The sequence below is a fragment of the Halichoerus grypus genome, chromosome 2 (genome assembly GCF_964656455.1).
Source record: "Halichoerus grypus chromosome 2, mHalGry1.hap1.1, whole genome shotgun sequence".
NCBI classification, from domain to species: domain Eukaryota; kingdom Metazoa; phylum Chordata; class Mammalia; order Carnivora; family Phocidae; genus Halichoerus; species Halichoerus grypus.
This window is the reverse complement of record NC_135713.1, coordinates 126,147,418-126,164,549: the sequence shown is the minus strand read 5'-3', so window position 1 is coordinate 126,164,549 and position 17,132 is coordinate 126,147,418. Positions and strand designations below refer to the sequence as shown.

Genomic DNA, 17,132 nt, shown 5'->3' with positions numbered 1-17,132 from the left:
CAGCCTTCTACTACCACCCCCAGCAGAAGAAGTGGGGGCTTGATCCCTCCAGACTACATATTAGAACCCTGAGTCTGGGATCTGTTTTATTTTCTTTGGGGAAGTCAATTTTACAAGTCAGCTTGTGATTCCCTGGGTATTGTTCTGTTCAAACTGGGGGAAACATGGGGAAAGTTTTTGGATCCAGACTTCATTCGAAAGCATCACAGGGGATTTTGGAAGTGATACAGCATAGTGATCATTTGTCGCCCCGTGCTTGTTATGTGAAGCTCCTTCTGCCCGTGGTGACTCAGGGAGGGGAGAATTTCCCCTTCTTGAGCCAGCTGGATGAGTGTCAACCCTTCTGTCTGGGCAGGCTCTGGCACAGAGGAGGAGGAGCAGGGCCTGGGTTAGGGGGAGCCCGCAGGGTTTGGGGGGCTGAGCCCAGTCGAACACACATGAAAAGAGGGGATCCTTCTCTTGAGTCAGTCAGTCAGGGGCTCCCTGCCCCCCCCCAGAGCCATCCTCAGCCCCTGGCACAGCACCCCGTCCAAACTGGACACCGGCTGGTGTGCGCTGAACTGATCAGAGACTCACCTCTCACCTCCATCCCGTCCCAGAACTAAGCCCAGGCTTTGCACATCACGCTCAAGCAGGCACACCCCCATGAGCAGAGCCAGTGTTTCTCCCCGCACTCACTGTCAGGCTTTCTCCATTTCTTGTGTTTTTTCTAGTATTAGTGATTTTTGTCATTATTTCTGTGTCCACTGGATTTCTTAATATTAAAACAAAGATTTCTTAAATAGTATCCAAAAAAAAAACCCACTAGTCATAGATGAACACATAGATAAACTGACCTTTCATGAACTTCCCTTCATCAAAAGTTACCACTGAAAGAGTGAAAAGGCAAATCACAGGCCGATATTTTCAGTAATGTCCCTGACAGGGGCCTTCTATTTAGAATGTACAAAGAACTCCTGCAGGTCAATAAGAAAAAAGACAAAATAGGCAAACATCTTTTTTTAAGATGTATTTATTTGAGAGAGAGAGAGAGAGAGAGAGGAGAGAAAGTGCCTGCAAGAGCAGGGGAGGGGCAGAGGGAGAGAACCTCGAGCAGACTCCGGCTGATCTCACCACCCATGAGATCATGACCTGAGCCGAAACCAAGATTCGGTCACTCAACCAACTGAGCCACCCAGGCGTCCCCAAAATAGGCAAAAGTCTTGATCAGCAACATCTTAAAAGTGGATATCTATATAGCCAATAAGCAAATTAAAACTTACAAGATATACACTCACCCAAAGGACTAAGACTCAAAAGATTGATAATACCAAATACTGCCAAACCCTCACGTGCTCCTGGCAGAAGTGCCAATTGGTATAATCACCTTGGAAAAATGTTTAGCAGTACCAACCAAAGCTAAGATTATACCCATTTCATAGGCCATGAATTCCATTCTGGTATATGCTCAAGAGGAGTGACGACTGCATATGTCCACCCATGTTTGTAGTATTTTTATTCACAGAAGTCCCAAACTGGAAACAGCCCAGATGTCCACTCGTAATAGAATGGATAAATAAATTGCGTCATATCCGTGCTGCGGAATACACCACGAAAATTATACGATTGTGTGCTCCTGGAGGATGGGACCACACCTCTCACCTGGGAATCCCCAGGGCCTGGCACAGCCTCTGCCCCATACGCAGGCCCTCAGCTGATGTTTGTGGACGGTGAGCCAAGGGAGGCCCTTACTGCCAAAGGTGCCTTCGGAGCAACGTGGGTGACTGCGTTAGCGTGGAGTCCGTCTGGGAGGCAGCTAGCAAACGCTCACGGCTCCACCGAACAACGGAGCAGAACCTGCTGTGCTGTGCAGAGGAGCAGAAATGAAGCCTTGTCACCAGATGGGGAGGGGAGAGGGGGAGGGGCTGTGTGTTCTGGGAAGAGACACTCACAGGTGCACAGGGGACTAGGAGGGCTTCCCGAAAGGGATAGTATGGTGCTGAGAGGACAACAGGCAGAAGAGGCGTTGAGAAGGGCAGCCCAGGCTCAGGGAGCCGCATAACCAGGTGGTTCCTGAGCCTTAGAGCACGGCCGAATTGCCTGGAGGCCTTCTGAAAACACAGATGGCTGGGCCCCACCCCAGAGGTTCTGATTGAGCAGGTGTGGGGTAGGGCCTGAGAGTTTGCATTTCTAACAAGTCCCGGGTGATGTTGATGCTCCTGGTCTAGAAGGCCCACTTTGAGAACCACTGGCTTAAGCCAAAGCCAGCTAGTTCACCCAGTTGCATCTCACCTGAGCCGCGGTGTGAGGTAAGCCAACCGCAAGATGAGAGGGGGGGTGTGGACCGGTGAAGTGGACCGTGACCTGGAGGCTGTCTGAGGAATTTAGACATAATTCTACAGACTTAATTTAAGGCCCCATGGATGGACATGAGTAATGGCTGTTCTCTGGGATGTCCCCACCCCATGATCTTGGTACCCTCAGCCTGAAGCTTAAAGCTATACAGATATGCAGGTGATAAGTGCGTACTGCTTTTGGCCTTGTAGAGATAAGCTCGGCACGAACCACATCTACGGAGGGAGACTCCATTTACACTGGTGGGCAAACAAGGATTTTAAAAAGGCATCATTTTATTTTCAATTTTTTCTAAATGTAATTTTTTAAATTTAATTCCAGGATAGTTAACATACAGTATTATATCAGTTTCAGGTTTACAATATAGCGATTCAACAATTCCAACAAGTGCGTTCCTTAACCCCGTCACCTATCTCACCCATCCCCCCACCCACTTCCCCTCTGGTCACCATCAGTTTGTTCTCTAAGTTTTTTGTTGTTGTTGTTGTTAAAGATTTTTATTTATTTATTTATTTGACAGCGAGAGACACAGCGAGAGAGGGAACACAAGCAGGGGGAGTGGGAGAAGCAGGCCTCCCACTGAGCAGGGAGCCGGATGCAGGGCTTGATCTCAGGACCCTGGGATCATGACCTGAGCCGAAGGCAGACACTTAACCAACTGAGCCACCCAGGCACCCATGTTTCTCTCTCTCTTTTCGTTTTTCCTTTGCTCATTCGTTTTGTTTCTTAAATTCCACATATGAGTGAAATCATATGGTAATTGTCTGTCTCTGGTCTATTTCACTTAGCATTATACTCTCTAGCTCCATCCATGATGCTGCAAATGGCAGATTTCATTCTTTTTTATGGCTGAATAATATTCCATGGTGTGTGTGTGTGTGTGTATATACACACACACACACACACCATGGAATATTATTCAGCCATAAAAAACACCATGGAATATATATATATATACCACATCTTCTTTATCCATTCATCTTTCCATGGACACTTGGGCAGCTTCTAAAATTCGGCTATTGTCAATAATGCTGCTATAAACATAGGGGTGCATGTATTCCTTCGAATTAGTGATTTGGTATTTTTGGGGTAAATACTCGCTAGTGCGATTACTGGATCATAGGATAATTCTATTTTTAACTTTTGGAAGAACCACAGTGGCTGCACCCGGTTGCATTCCCACCAACACCACAGGAGGGTTCCCCTTTCTCCACATCCTCACCAACACTTGTTTCTTGTGTTGTTGATTTTAGCCATTCTGACAGGTGTGAGATGGTATCTCATTGTAGTTTTGATTTGCATTTCCCTGATGATGAGTGATGTTAAGCATCTTTTCAGGTGTCTCTTGGCCATCTGGATGTAAAAAGGTGTCATTTTAAATGTGCAAAATCAAGATTATACGTAGCCATGCAGTACATGCATGCTGGGGGGATGGCAGGTGGAAAAAGAAACTGCTCATCTGACCATTCAGGCAAATGCAGCAGTTTTACTCTCAATATTAAGAGATAATTGCTCTAGATTTTTCTTTCTCATGGCCCTCAGCCCTCCCAGGTTCCCAGGGACAAAGGTGTTAACACCACACACTCAGTCCATTTCTATCACCAGAGAGACACGTGGATCCTGGAAGTTTCTCCCATAAGGTCTCTCTTTGGCTAAAAAACAGAGAGATAGTCACTTGGGTGGGGCTTGGGGAGGGGGGTCGACTCTGAGTGCCTCAGGTGAAGAGTCCCTGCCCCTCCCCAGGATTGTCCTGGTCAGGACACCAGACGAGCAGGACAGGCCCTTCCCTGGATGACCCAGGTACAGAAAGCAGATGCCATCTGTCGTCCTGGGTACTGGCTTCCAATAAGCTACACTGAGTACCAACTCTCTGCCAAGAAATCTCCTGGGTGTGGTAGAGACAGAAATGACTCAGCCATAGACCTGCCCTCCAGAAACACACAATTTAATAGCAGGGAGGGAGACAGAGGCCATTCCTGGTCATTAAAAACCCTTCTTCCCAGGGGCGCCTGGGTGGCCCAGTCAGTTAAGCATTTGCCTTCAGCTCAGGTCATGATCTTGGGATCTTGGGATTGAGCCCCATGTCCAGCTCCCTGCTCAGCGGGGACTCTGCTTCTCCCTCTGCCTCTGCCCCTCCCCCCCCATGTGTGCTCACACTCTCTCTCTCAAATAAATAAATAAAATCTTTAAAAACCCTCCTTCCTGATCTCCTGTTCCCTCCCTTCACATCCCTGGTCTAGGTCTAGCTGCCTTCTCACCCTCACTCCCCAGCGCTGGAAGCTGGTGGCTGTCACAATTCAGCAGGATCCTGGGGTCACAGAGATGAGTAAATCAAGATGCTTTTGGTTTGGTGGGAAGCCCTTCCTGCCCCATACCTGGGGATAGGGCAGTTCTGAGCAGGTGCCCTCCAACCACTCCCCGTGATGCTTGGGCCATGACCATCAACTCTGGGCTGGGGAAACCCAAGTCCCCTTGCTGGCTGGGCTCCACATTGACAAAGGGAGCCCAGGGACCTCTGCCTTTGCATCAATCTGCCCCAGACCAGTCAAATCTCAGGTCTCTGGGGATTACAGCTGCTGCATACACGATTATCCACAGGAAGATGAAATGGGGCTCAGGTGACTCTCAGTGCCCTGCTGACTTCCTGAGGACGTCCTTTTTCTTGAAATCTTACCTCCCTTTTCCCTCAGGGACAGGGAAACTGGCTTGCTTCCTCCTCACCCTACACTCCCTCTGCCAATGCCATTTGCAAGAGAATCACCTACAAGAGAGCAGGGACCCAGAAATGGGAAGCAGATTTAGATCTTGCTCTGCAACTCCCTTGGTCTGTGACTAGGGCAGAGCACCTAACGTTTCTGAACCTCAGCTTCCTTGATAAATCTGTAGAATGGTGATAATGACCTTGCTTACTTCGTAGTATTGTTCAGAGGCCCAGAGGATACAGAAGCAAAATTCCTGTCCTTAAACTGCCTCGAAGCCTACAAGGGAGGTGGACAAGCACACACACTGTGTGATCTGTACCAGACAGGAGGCTTGTTTGGGGTGCAAATAGTGAGCAGAGTGGAGGCAAACGAGTTCTATCTAATAATGGGAATCTGTAGAGCTGCCATGGGGTTGGGAGCATGGAAGCAACTTTCCAGGGCTTTGGACTGGTGCTTGTTGAACACCAGACCCTATCTATGTTAAATATTTTACCCATGTTTTCTTTAGTCCTCACAACGAGCCTATGAGATAGGTTTAATCATCCCCATTTTATAGATAAGCAAACTGAGGGTCAGAAAGGATCACGCACTGCCTGGCATAGTATTAATTGAGCATCTACTACATGCTAAGTGTTGCAGATATAACAGTACACAGAACAGACCCAAGTTCCCTGCTTCTGGAGCTTGCATTCCATAGGTGAATTCACTTGCCCAAAATGGGACTGGAATGTGCCAGAGCTGGGACTCAAACCCAGGTCTGGTGGCCTCCTGGGCTTGTGCTTTTCCCACCTCACCCCAGAACTCCCTGCTCCCCAGGACACTCCTCTCATGTGGGGCACAGACTGCCCCTGCCAGCCCTTCTGGGGAATTCGGGGATTCTGGAGCAAGGCTGGGTCAGAGATAGGAGAGGAGTTGCTATTTCTATAGAACCGTCTGTGTCCCAAACCCTCCCTGGCAGCCCTGCCCCCCAAAAGGCTGAATGCCTGACCACTAGGATATTTTCCCCAGGAAGGGATGGAAAGGGGGAGCTTCCCCAGGGGGATTTCAAGGGAAGATGGAGGTGCTCTTTATGCTCCTGTCAGAGGGAGACACCCTCTTCCTGGCTCAGGTGGGGAATCCCTTTGGATTTCATTGGGTTTAAGAGAGGGGCCTATTGTTTTCCTATTGTTTAGGTCCTCAAGGGAGGAAAACTCAGGACCAGGGTATATCTAAGGATAAAATCAGCCTCTGGCATCTGAGTGAACTCCGGCTCCTTGGTACAAGGCTCAGCTCTGCTCTTCCTCTGTCCTCAGCTTCAGACTGCTTCTTGATGCCATGAGACCCGAGACACTCCCACTGGGCAGCGACGGTTTCCTCGACCCCAAGAAAACAATCAGGGATTTGCAAACCTACCCCACTAAGAGGAAAAGATGCAGGATTGTTTATTATTGCATTTACTCCTAGTGGCAGTCCCTTGGAAACAATCTAAATGGCCAATGTTTGGGGTTTAAATAAAGTATGGTAAAAGTACGCATTCAGTAGAATACTGTGCGGTCATTAAAATCATCACGTGGAAGAAAATTAAATGGCATCAGAAGAGTGCTTATGATAGGTTCAGTCAAAATTCATGACTAAAACAGTGTACACAGAACAGAATGGACAACCCAATCTCGTTTTTTTCAAGATTTATTTATTTGAGAGAGTGAGAGAGAGCGAGAGCGCGCGTGCGAGTGTGGGGAGGGGCAGAGGGAGAGAAGCAGACTCCGCACTGAGGGCAGAGCCCCACTCGACTCCAACCCCACTGACGCTGGATCTTGACCCCGAGATCATGACCTGAGCTGAAATCAAGAGTCGACGCTCAACTGACTGAGCCACCCAGGCGCCCCAACCCGATCTCATTTTTAAAAACTCTGTGTATATATGCATAGAAAAATGTCTACAAGGATGCATACCAAGTGTGGGCAGTAGTCGCCTCTGGGTAGTAGAATTGTAAATGATTTTTTTTCCTCCTCTTTTCAATATTTTCCAATTCCTTCAGTGAAAATGCATGTTTTTTTGTAATCACGGAGAGAAAATCCCACGGTATATATTAAAGAGAGAAGAGGAAGAGAATGTGTCCTTTTGGCACTGTACTTAGATGACCGCAGGCCCCGGCCAGCTCTGGGAGACTTGGAAGCCCGAGAGTGGTGGAGCAGGGGCCAGCGTGTGGAGAACTAGCCCGGGCACCGGCTCCCAGACAGCCCACCTGACCCCACAGCCTGGCCGAAGGAGGCCCCTCCCACACTTTTCTCCCCCTCCCACCCCATCTCCTCATCTTCGCTTCGTTTGTCGGCATCTGTCTCTCGGCGATCACCTCCTCCACGAGGCAGGCTCCGCTGCCTATCCTGTTCCCTCTGACTTCCCATCGGGAGAAGGGGCCTGAGTGAGATCTTGGTCTGCAAGCAGCAGAGGACATACTCAGCAGCCCCAAGCTCTGGGCATTGATCCTAAAGCGACAGGGGCCAGTGAGAAAATGGGAACTCCTTCATGGAAGTCTAGAAACAGGCAGATAGCTGGCTCACGGGGCCAGACGCTGGCTGAAGCTCAGCAACCTGCAGACCCAGGCCCGGCTTGGTAACCACGGCTGCCACTGACACGGGCTGTGGAGATGTCAGCTTGGTGCGCCACGTTTTATACAGGAGGGAAGTGCAGGTAGAAGCAGTTAATCTGATCATCCCTTCCCGCTTCGCTCCCAGGGCTCACTCTGCCGCCAGGCTGATGCCTTCAGCTCTTCTCTTTTGAACCTGTTGCAGTCAGGTTGTCATCCCAACCCTTCCACTGAATCTGCCCTTGACCAAGATCACCTGGGACTCTAAGATGCCAAATTCCGGTGATTAATTCTGTGTCCTCACACGACTTGACCTATCACAGTGGATTGCTCCATCCTCCTTGAAACCCTTTCTCCTGGTTTCCCTCCTGTTGTACTTGCTACTCCTTCTCAGTCTCCTTTACTGTCTCTCAGTCCTTAGGCAGTTTCCCTATTGACAGTCACCCCCTTGGTGACCTCATCCCTTGTCATTGCTTTAAAGAGCTACATGCTGAACACTTGCAAATCTTCATGTCCAGCCTGGACCTCTCCCCTGAACTCATATATCCACCTGCCTACAGGCCTCTCCAGTTGAGTGTCTAAAAGGCATCTCCTACTTAACATGTCCAAAAGTAAGTTCCTTATCTTCCCCCCAAACATGCTCCATCAGCATGGAGATAATGCAAGCCAGATAGTGGCAATTCTAGTCTCCTATTGGCTCAAGCCAAAAATCTCAGAGTCCTGTTTGAATTCTTTATTTCAAATCCACTTCTAATCTATCAGTGAATCCTGTTGGCTCTACTTTCTAGAATCTGACCATATATTAATACCTCCATGCTGCCTCTCTAGTCCAAGCCACTGTCATCTCTTGCCAGAATTTCTGCAGTAGCCTCCTAATTGGTTCTACCTGTGCTCCCCAGTTTATTCTCAACAAAGCATCCTGAGTGATACTGTTTTTTTTTTAAGAGGTGGGGGAGGGGCAGAGGGAGAGGGAGAGCGAGAATCTTAAGCAGGCTCCATGCCCAGCGTGGAGCCTGACACAGGGATGGATCTCACGACCCTGAGATCATGACCTGAGCCGAAATCAAGAGTCAGATGCTTAACCAGCTGAGCCACCGAGGCGCCCATAGAGTGATATTGTTAAGATGTGAGTCACATCATACCACTTTTCTGTGTAAAACTCTCTAGTGGCTTCCATCTGAGTCAAAGCTCAAGTTCATACAAGGGTCTTCTTTTGGTGCCATGCATGCTCAGAACCTCACTGCCTCTCTCATCCCCTCTCTTACGTCCCCTTCACTCACTCTGCTCTGGCCACACCACCCTCCCCAATGATCTTTACCACGTCAGGCAGCCTCTCTCACCTCTGGGACTTTGCACATGCTGTTCCCTCCACCTGGAAAGTTTCTTCCCCATTAAATGTCAGGGTTCACGCCTTCATTTCTTTCAGGTCTTTGTTCATAATTCACTTTCCCTGGCTATACTATTTAGAATTTCCGTACTCCTGCCCACCTGCTCCAACACTCCCTTCCGCCGTCTCCTGTTTGTTTCTTCCTCCAGAACACTTTCCTCTTCTGACTCCTATATATTGTATGTTTTTCTTTCTCTGATGGTTGGTCTCCCCTTGTAGAATGCAAGCTCCATGAGGGCAGGGTTTTTGTCTCTTTTGTCCACTGCTGTATCTCCAGAGCCTGTGGACAGTGCCTGGCATGTAGTTGGTGTTCAGTAAATACCTGGTGAGTGGCTCTATGACTCAAAATACATGCGAGGATGATCTACTGTTTATAAAAGACCTTGAGACATGGTGGAAAGAGCCCTGGGGTTACTGCCAGCATAGGAGCATGAATAGACCGAGTGAGAAAGAAATGCCCCCAGTGGAGAATGTCCGTGTGTGGAAGTCACGGTGCCCGCATCTGACGTGGGCCAGCATGCCACCAGCTCACACCTCGGTGGCTTCTGAAGAACTCACCACAGATGAGAGGGTCCCCACTTAAGTTCCATCCAGGCCTTTTTTTTGCCCCAAGGCCTGCCCTCAGGGCTCTGTCTCAATCACTTACTTTCCTTTTCTTCTCCAGGTGCCAGAATTTACAGCCTGTTGGAGGAAGACAGCATTAAGGTAAGAGAACAATAAGACTGTGTCTAGTTTGGGACTTCCCAACTTACAAGGCCTTGAAAGGTATGCAAGGAAGACCAGGGTGTTGAAAGGGTTGGCACCTGGATGAAGTGAAGGTCCAGGGGACTCGTCTTGACTTCCTGGATAGAGTGTGGGCACTGGGACAGTGAGGACAGCTCAGTATTCAGCAGTGGATCATCAGCGGTGGCTGCAGGGTCTTTAGACCCAAGAAGACTGTGCTTCCTTTGGGAAAACAGGGCAACCTCCCCCAAGCCAGTTGGCTGTGCCCATAGCCTGGCCCTCCTGCTCTGCATTCCTGACTTCCCTCCAGGCCTCTCTCCTTCACCCCTTGCTCTTCTGCCAGACCTGCTGAAGTCAGGGTGTCCTGGGCATTTTTTCCTTTTTAAAGCAGGGATGGTTTGGGTCTAGATCTAGAGAAATACAGGATGTTTCCTGCATAGGGATTCTCTGATTCTGTGTTAAATCACAGTCCAGATTTTGGAGAGTGAAAACACTCAGTAAATAATGGATGTGGGGAATTGTGTAGCTATGTGTACTGCTGACGTAATTTGAAAAGAGGCAGTGTTAAAAATGTGTCCAGCCTTGGACCAAGCAATTCCACTTTCTGGAATTTATCCTAGGAAAATAATCACGGTTGTGCAAAGATATGTGTACAAAGATAATTTGTCACTGCATTGTTTTATAATACAAAAAAGAAAAGAAAGGAAAGAAAGAAAAGGAAGGAAGGAAGGGAAAGAAAGAAAGGAAGGAAGGAAGAAAAGAAAAGAAAAAAGAAAACAGTGGAAAGCCTAAGAAAAAGGAATTGGTCCCTTAAAATCTGGCACATCCACACAAGGGCATGTCATACAGCAGAATGACCTAGGTGTATACTTACAGGCAAGAAAGATGTTTGCATATATTGCTAAGTTAAAGAAAAAAAGGGAAAAAGAAATGTAGAAAGCTCAGCAAACATGCAAAGCAAGTGGCTTGGGACTCAGGCTGGAGGGTTGAAATCCAGGTCAGTCTCTTAACCCGTGTGAGAGCTCAGGCAAGTGAGATCTCCCTAAGCTCCTACTTCTTTCCAGTAAAATGGGCATAATAACACAAGTCTCGCAGAGTTGCAAGAATTGGTAGGCATTAACACATCTAAAGGCCTGGGCACAGGGTCCCGCCTGTGTTGAGTGCTCAGCAGATGGGTACCCAGATGAGATGCGAACCAGTAGTATTTCTACTTGTGTATAAGCCTGGACACGTTCTAGAAATTCATAGTCAAGTAGTGGTTTTACTTGGCTGGTAGAATGGTGGGTGATTTTCAAAATTTTCTTATTTTTCTACAAGGAATACATGTTACTTATTTTCATCGTGATGTAATTTTTAAAAGGAAGTAACAATTGAAAAGGTTAAAAGAAAAAAAAACCTGCCGGGCATTTGGCAGGCAAACCAACTGTGCAGCCCCCAGGGCAGGGGAGGATGGGGGGAGGCAGGAAGGAGGGGAAGAGGAAGGGCAGTGGGTGAAGGAAAGAACTGGAAGGTAAGGCTCAAGCCCCTACAGGCATGTTCCCCACTCTGGCCCCTCCTGGGGAGCTCCTGCCAGAAGACATGGTGACTCAAGGCCCATCTGTCCTGGGAGATGAGGATGAGTGTGTGCAGCCCCCTCTGGCCGCTGAGCACATCAGCGGAGGGGCCCTGGGCCTTCAGAAACCCAGCATCTTGTCCAGGCCCAGAGTAGGAGAGGCAGGAAGTCCTAGTGAATCCCTCAGTTCCTCAAAGGATGACCAGCTCCTCTCTTCTTTGGCTCCCTGGCCGGATCCACACTCAAGAGCAGGGTCTCCCAAGCCAATACAGCCAGCTGGGAAAGGGAGCCAGTGACAGGTGACCACCCTGGGGTTGCTGTGCCGGCTCCGGCCCCGCCCCCACCCCATGCACCAACTGCCTTCCCTGGCCAATGAGGTTGGGAGAAACTCCCCCATGTTAACGGGGTGCCAATTTATTGAGCATTCTTGGGGCATGGCTCATCCATGCAAGTGACTTCTCCAAATAATCAAACTTAATCCCATTGCATTGCAATTTTTAACTGTACTCATTTTAAATTAATTTCTGTTTTATCACATTGATCAAAATAATGCATGCATATGGTTTCTATATCAATAGTACGAGAGGCTCATAATAAAAACCCCCTCCCTTAGCTTCCTCAGTCCAGTTCTCTCTGGAGGTAGCCTCTTCTTTCAACTCTTTCATTAGTTTCTATTTCTGTTTATATTGTTATTTCTTGATTTACCAATTTTAGACATCTGTTCACATCTTGGGGGAGACAAGAATTGAGCTTTCCTACAAAGCCACTTCCAGTTCTCCCCCCCCATTTCCCAGTAAGAATATAACCCAGTAGTGAATGTAGAGGTATTCTTCACTGCTGAGCTAAGTAGTGTGTTGTGTGTCCTTGAGCTCTGGAGGAAAAAAATTTTGCATCTTTGATAATTTTCTCCCCTTTATTTTACCCGTTGGACCTACTGGATTTACTCGTTCTGATTTTCTTGTATTTTCTCTATTTCCCTGCCCTTTGCCCTTGGGTCACCTTTCTTGGGCAACTTGACTTGACTTTATCCTCCAACCCTGCTGCTGGTGTTGTTTTAATTTTGGCTTTCATATTTTTAATATACAATTGTTCATTCTTGTCTTCCATGCCTTTTTTCATAGGATCATATTCTTGTTTTATCGATATACTCTTGCCCTCTTACCTTTCTGAAGAGGCATTGTTTATTTTTCTTCTATTTGTTTTGTTTTAATATTCTTCTATTCTCTTTATTATCTTTGTTTCCACCTAGCTGCCTTTTGCATGTTTGTTTTCTCTCTTTCATGTTGGAGGCTTTTCTCGAATGCCAAATATCCTGGCTGTCTGTTGATACTTATGAATGAAGCAATAAAAACCTGAATTAAACTGTATGTTTGGGGACAACATATCAGCTGGGATTTTGCTACAAGGAGCAAGCCAGTCTTTTCGTTAACAAGCCTCTAAATGTCAGACTCTGTTCTCTAGAGCTAGGTTTCTCAACCTTGGTGCTATTGATATTTTAGTACAGATAATTGCTTGTTGTCAGGGGCTCTTGTGCATGGTAGAATGCTTAGCAGCATCACTGAACCTCCAGATGCCTTTCCTAGACTTGTGATAACTAAAAATGTCTATAAACATTGCCAAATGTCCCCTGGGGGGCAAGATCACCCCATTGAGAACCACTACTTAAGCCATTCCCCTTCTCAAGAGAAGCATTCTGACTCCTTGTTCCCGTTACTTATTACTGCATAACAAACCACCCCAGAACTTAGCAGCATAAACAACAGCCATTTTATTATTCTACAAGTCAGGAATTCAGAAAAGGCCCAGCTCCACAATGTCTGGAGCCCAGGTTGGGGTGACGGAAATGACCAAAGGCTCAAGTGGCTGGGATTTGGACCAGCTGGAGCTGAAGGATCCACTTCCCAGATGGTTCTGCACTTGGCAGGGATAGCCGGAAGCCGGGGCTCAGCTGGGACTGGTGACCGGAGAGACGGCACACGGCGTCTCTAGCATCCAGCCCGGTAGTTGGATCTCTGATGTGGTAGCTCAGAGCTCCAGTGTGAATGCTCCTGCCAGCAATATGGGCCCTGCATGGTCTTTTATGGCCTGGTCTTGGAAGTCACATGGCATCACTTACCACTGTAGTCACAAGGCCCACCCACGGTCAGGGAAGGAGACCGACACCCACTTCTCAATGGAAGATGTGTCCAAAAAATTTGCAGCCATGTTTTAAATTACCCACACTCCAGAACAGGGTGATATATGCCTGGGGCAGGGTGGGGTGTGAGGCATGGAGACCTTGGAGCTCACTGTTCAGTCTTCAGACTTTGCCCTCGTCCCCCATTTGCATCCTTGCATTCATCCGCCGTCTCTTCTGCTTCCATCTCTCCTGTTCAGGATCTTTAGTCTTGTGCTTCGTGGGGCAGAGCGTGGGGTGGGTTCGAGAAGGATTTCCCTGATTCCTTACCCCACTGCCTCCTATGCCTGACCCCCACCATCATAATCCCAAATTTCCCTGAGGTCTGAGCTCCTCCAGGGTCCCGGGGCTGAAGGGGCTGGCCTCCTGTCAGCATCCCCGTCCGCAGGCCCTAGGAGACTAGCTTCCTCCATGGCAGCCATCATTCCTCCATCTGCTTTCCATCTTCCTGGAGTCTACTCAAATCTCATCCACCCGTGTCTCCTTCACCATTCTCTTTGCTCTTGAGGGTTGATACCGTTTTCTTCCTTTTTTCTTTCTTTTTTAATTTGTTATTTATTTTTGAAGTTTTTATTTAAATTCCAGTCAGGTAACATATGGTGTGATATTAGTTTCAGGTGTACAATATAGTGACTCAGCACTTCCCTAAGTCACTCCGTGTTCATCACAAGTGCCCTCCTTAATCCCCATCACCTGTTTCACCCCTCTCCCCAGTATACCATTTTACTTCCTGACTGGCATTTCAGTGGCACTTCAGGAGAGAAAGAAGACGGGGACATGTGAGTGACCTAATGTCTTTAACTGGAAGCCCTGTTGTGCTTCTTTCGGAAGGAGGCACATCTCTCAAGTGTGTTATAATCTTCCCTGCCCAGTTAAAGCTCTGTTAAGTAGTGCAGTGGCTGCATTTAACCCTTGGCTGGTAATTCAGAGTCATCTTTATGAGTGTACATGTTTACCTTGGAATTATGAAGCTAAGTAGAGCAATTTGTCCCTCCATGATGGGGACTGGGATCACTGTGCTAAAACCCTGTAAGCCTTTCCTCATGGTTGTCTCTGTCTCGGGCTGCCTCTCGTCCCATTCATTTGTGGGGAGGGTGCCACATTACAGCACATTAACTTCCAATCTACTCCTCCTGAGTGACTAAACCAGACAACTGTGCAGGGTATCCCCGCCACTGCCCTGTCCCCACCCATTTCCTACCCTTCCTTACTCCTTCCCACATTTGACGTTCGTGGATTGCATCAACCAGGCTCCATGGCGTCTTAATTCCAGTTGGGCTTGGCCAACGGAAGACCCCTTTAGCAGATTGGAGAATAATGGCGGGGTGCTTTAGAGTGCTTTATCCCCCTAGTTCCCTCTCTTGCTATGCCTCGGGTCAGCAGGGTCTGTGTTCTTCACCATAAAGCCACAAGCCCTACAGCAGCCCTCTCCTCCAGCCCTGCGTAGGTTGCTCTAACCTCTCCCTTGCCCTCCTCCCTTCAGGTTGGGGGTACCAGCTCCCCCATGTTGCTGGCTCTAGAGGGCTTCTCTGCCCCTTGTCCTTTCCCTTAGTGTTGCTCACCTTGTACACAGTCCTTCCTTGAGCTCTCCTTGGTTACCTGTGCAGCATGCATCTGTTTCCCACTGGGACTCTGATGATACAGAAACTTTTTCTCATTTGCATCTAAAACAAGAATAGTCCCTGAGAGAAACCCTCCCAGTTCTTTGTATGAGCTTTGTGACGTCTCTGGACTACACAGGGCCTTTTAAAAAATTCACTTTCGAGTTTTTAACTATAATGCACGATAGAAGGTACTGGATTAGTGACTTCTCCATATGGGGGAATATTACTTACTGGTGTTTTGAGGAGGAAAATAAGCCTGTCAACAAAAGGAAACCAGGAGACAGAGTATATAATGACTTTCAGAAATCATATGACTGACCAGAAAACATCCACAGTTTCAGAAAATGAAGAAATACCTTCCTGAACAACAGATCCTTCTTGGGTCTTTAAGGTGAAGTGTAGGTTTGGGGGACATCCAGGCCATGTCTGGGTGGGATTCCCCTAGATCTGACATTAGGAGTCCCTTAGGTCAAACCCACTAAGCCTGTGTGTTTCCAGCTCAGGGGCCTCCTTGATCCTTTTGCTCTGAGGAGTATCGTGTGCTTGTTCCCTGGATGAGGATAACTCGGAGCCTAGAGAGGCCCACAGCCTAGGCCCTGATCACATCTCACGCCCAGGAGGAGCGCCCGAAGCCCAGCTGTCCTCCAGCCACCTCCGAGATCGGCCTGCACGACTCCCCTGCTGGGAACACTCTATGGATTCTCTTGCCTCCTCGCTCTCCCGGCCTAGTCAGACCTCAGTTTTGGTTTAATTTGTGCAGCCCTTTGAAGCACGCGTACCTCTAGGGAAAAAGTAGAATCAAGTACCCTTCCTAGCCACCCATTTCCTGAAGCGTGAAAAGGAAACATTTCATCAGTGCTTTGTCAAGGAGACAACAGGAAGGGGTAGCGGCTCTCTGGCCGGCAGGGCGAGCCGCCTGGCGTTTCACAGAGGAGGGAGGTGAGATGGCACATGGGCGCCGAGGCCCCAGCCGGGGGCAGCATGGACACAGCCCTGGGCACAGTGTCCCACGGGCCACTCCAGCAGAGCCACGAACCCTCAGCCCTCCTGGGCAGGGAGGAAAGGCCTGGGGCATCACCCCCATTGCCCAGGGGGGAGACAAGAGCCAGAGAAGTGGAGAGTGACAGCTTCGGTGGAGAGACACTCCTGTCTTTACACCCTGGCTTCCTTATTCATGCTTCTTTCACTCCTCGGGATTTTTCTTTTTTTTTTTTAGTTTGAGGAATGGGGACTAGACAGTTGAAGACAGATTTGTTTCTAACCTGGCTACCTTCCAGTGATGTAGCCTTTATCAGTTTAGCTTGTCCTCTTCCAGCCCACGCCACTCTGTGTCCCTCGGCCAAGGGAGCTCAGCCAAGGCCCCCCCAGCGTCCCACCCAGCAGAGTTGCAAGAGGCCCCAGGCCCCTTCCTGTTCACTCCTGCTCTGCAGACATGATGCCGTGAGGCAGACATGTAGGGACATGGACACAAGGGGCAGCCCGTGGCTGGATAGTGGAGGGCCCTGAAGGGCTGGGGGAAGCTTCTAAGGGAAGCAGAGTCCTTTCCACAGCAGGTTCATGGTCCATGCACATGGGGGATGAGGCCCGGGAGGGCAGAGCTCCTGGGTAGCACGTAAACCCATGTCTTGTCTTTTCCCATCCAAGCTGCCTGTTGTGGGCCAGAGTACGCCGGCGGTGGCCATTGCTGGGGTGGCTGCCTCTAACCACAAAGAGAGGAAGGAACATTCTCAGCCTGGGCACTTGAACCCAGCACATTGCCATCCTCAGCAAGATGTTGCAAGTTCCTAATCTGGACCCAGAGGCCAGGGAGTTGAGGTGTCATCTGGAGCCCAGAGTTGACTGTTACTCATAAACACAGACACCCGTGGGGCCCAGAACACCCTCTCCCCAGTTGTCACATCCTCAGCAGCGCCTCCGGCCTGGGGGGTATCCTGGGGCAGCCCAGCTGCCACCTCTCTATAAACGGCCCCGCGGCAGCTGTGCCAACAAGCCACTTGCCTGGGGCGGGGCTGGGGTCCACCTTGCCGTCATTTCACACCATTATGGACTGATGCAACCGGCTTTCATCAGACACCACCGGGGAAGAAG

The 17,132-nt window shown here is 48.9% G+C and overlaps 1 protein-coding gene across 1 annotated transcript in view; it reads left to right on the top strand.

The window, feature by feature from the left end:
• The window catches only part of LOC144380916 (uncharacterized), a 64,418-nt gene that overhangs the window by 32,885 nt on the left and 14,401 nt on the right, over positions 1–17,132 (top strand). Inside the window, exon 3 of the mRNA XM_078066343.1 lies at positions 9,654–9,694. Coding sequence (XP_077922469.1) covers positions 9,654–9,693 — 40 coding nt within the window. The 3' untranslated portion in view covers position 9,694. The remainder of the gene's footprint in view (positions 1–9,653; positions 9,695–17,132) is intronic.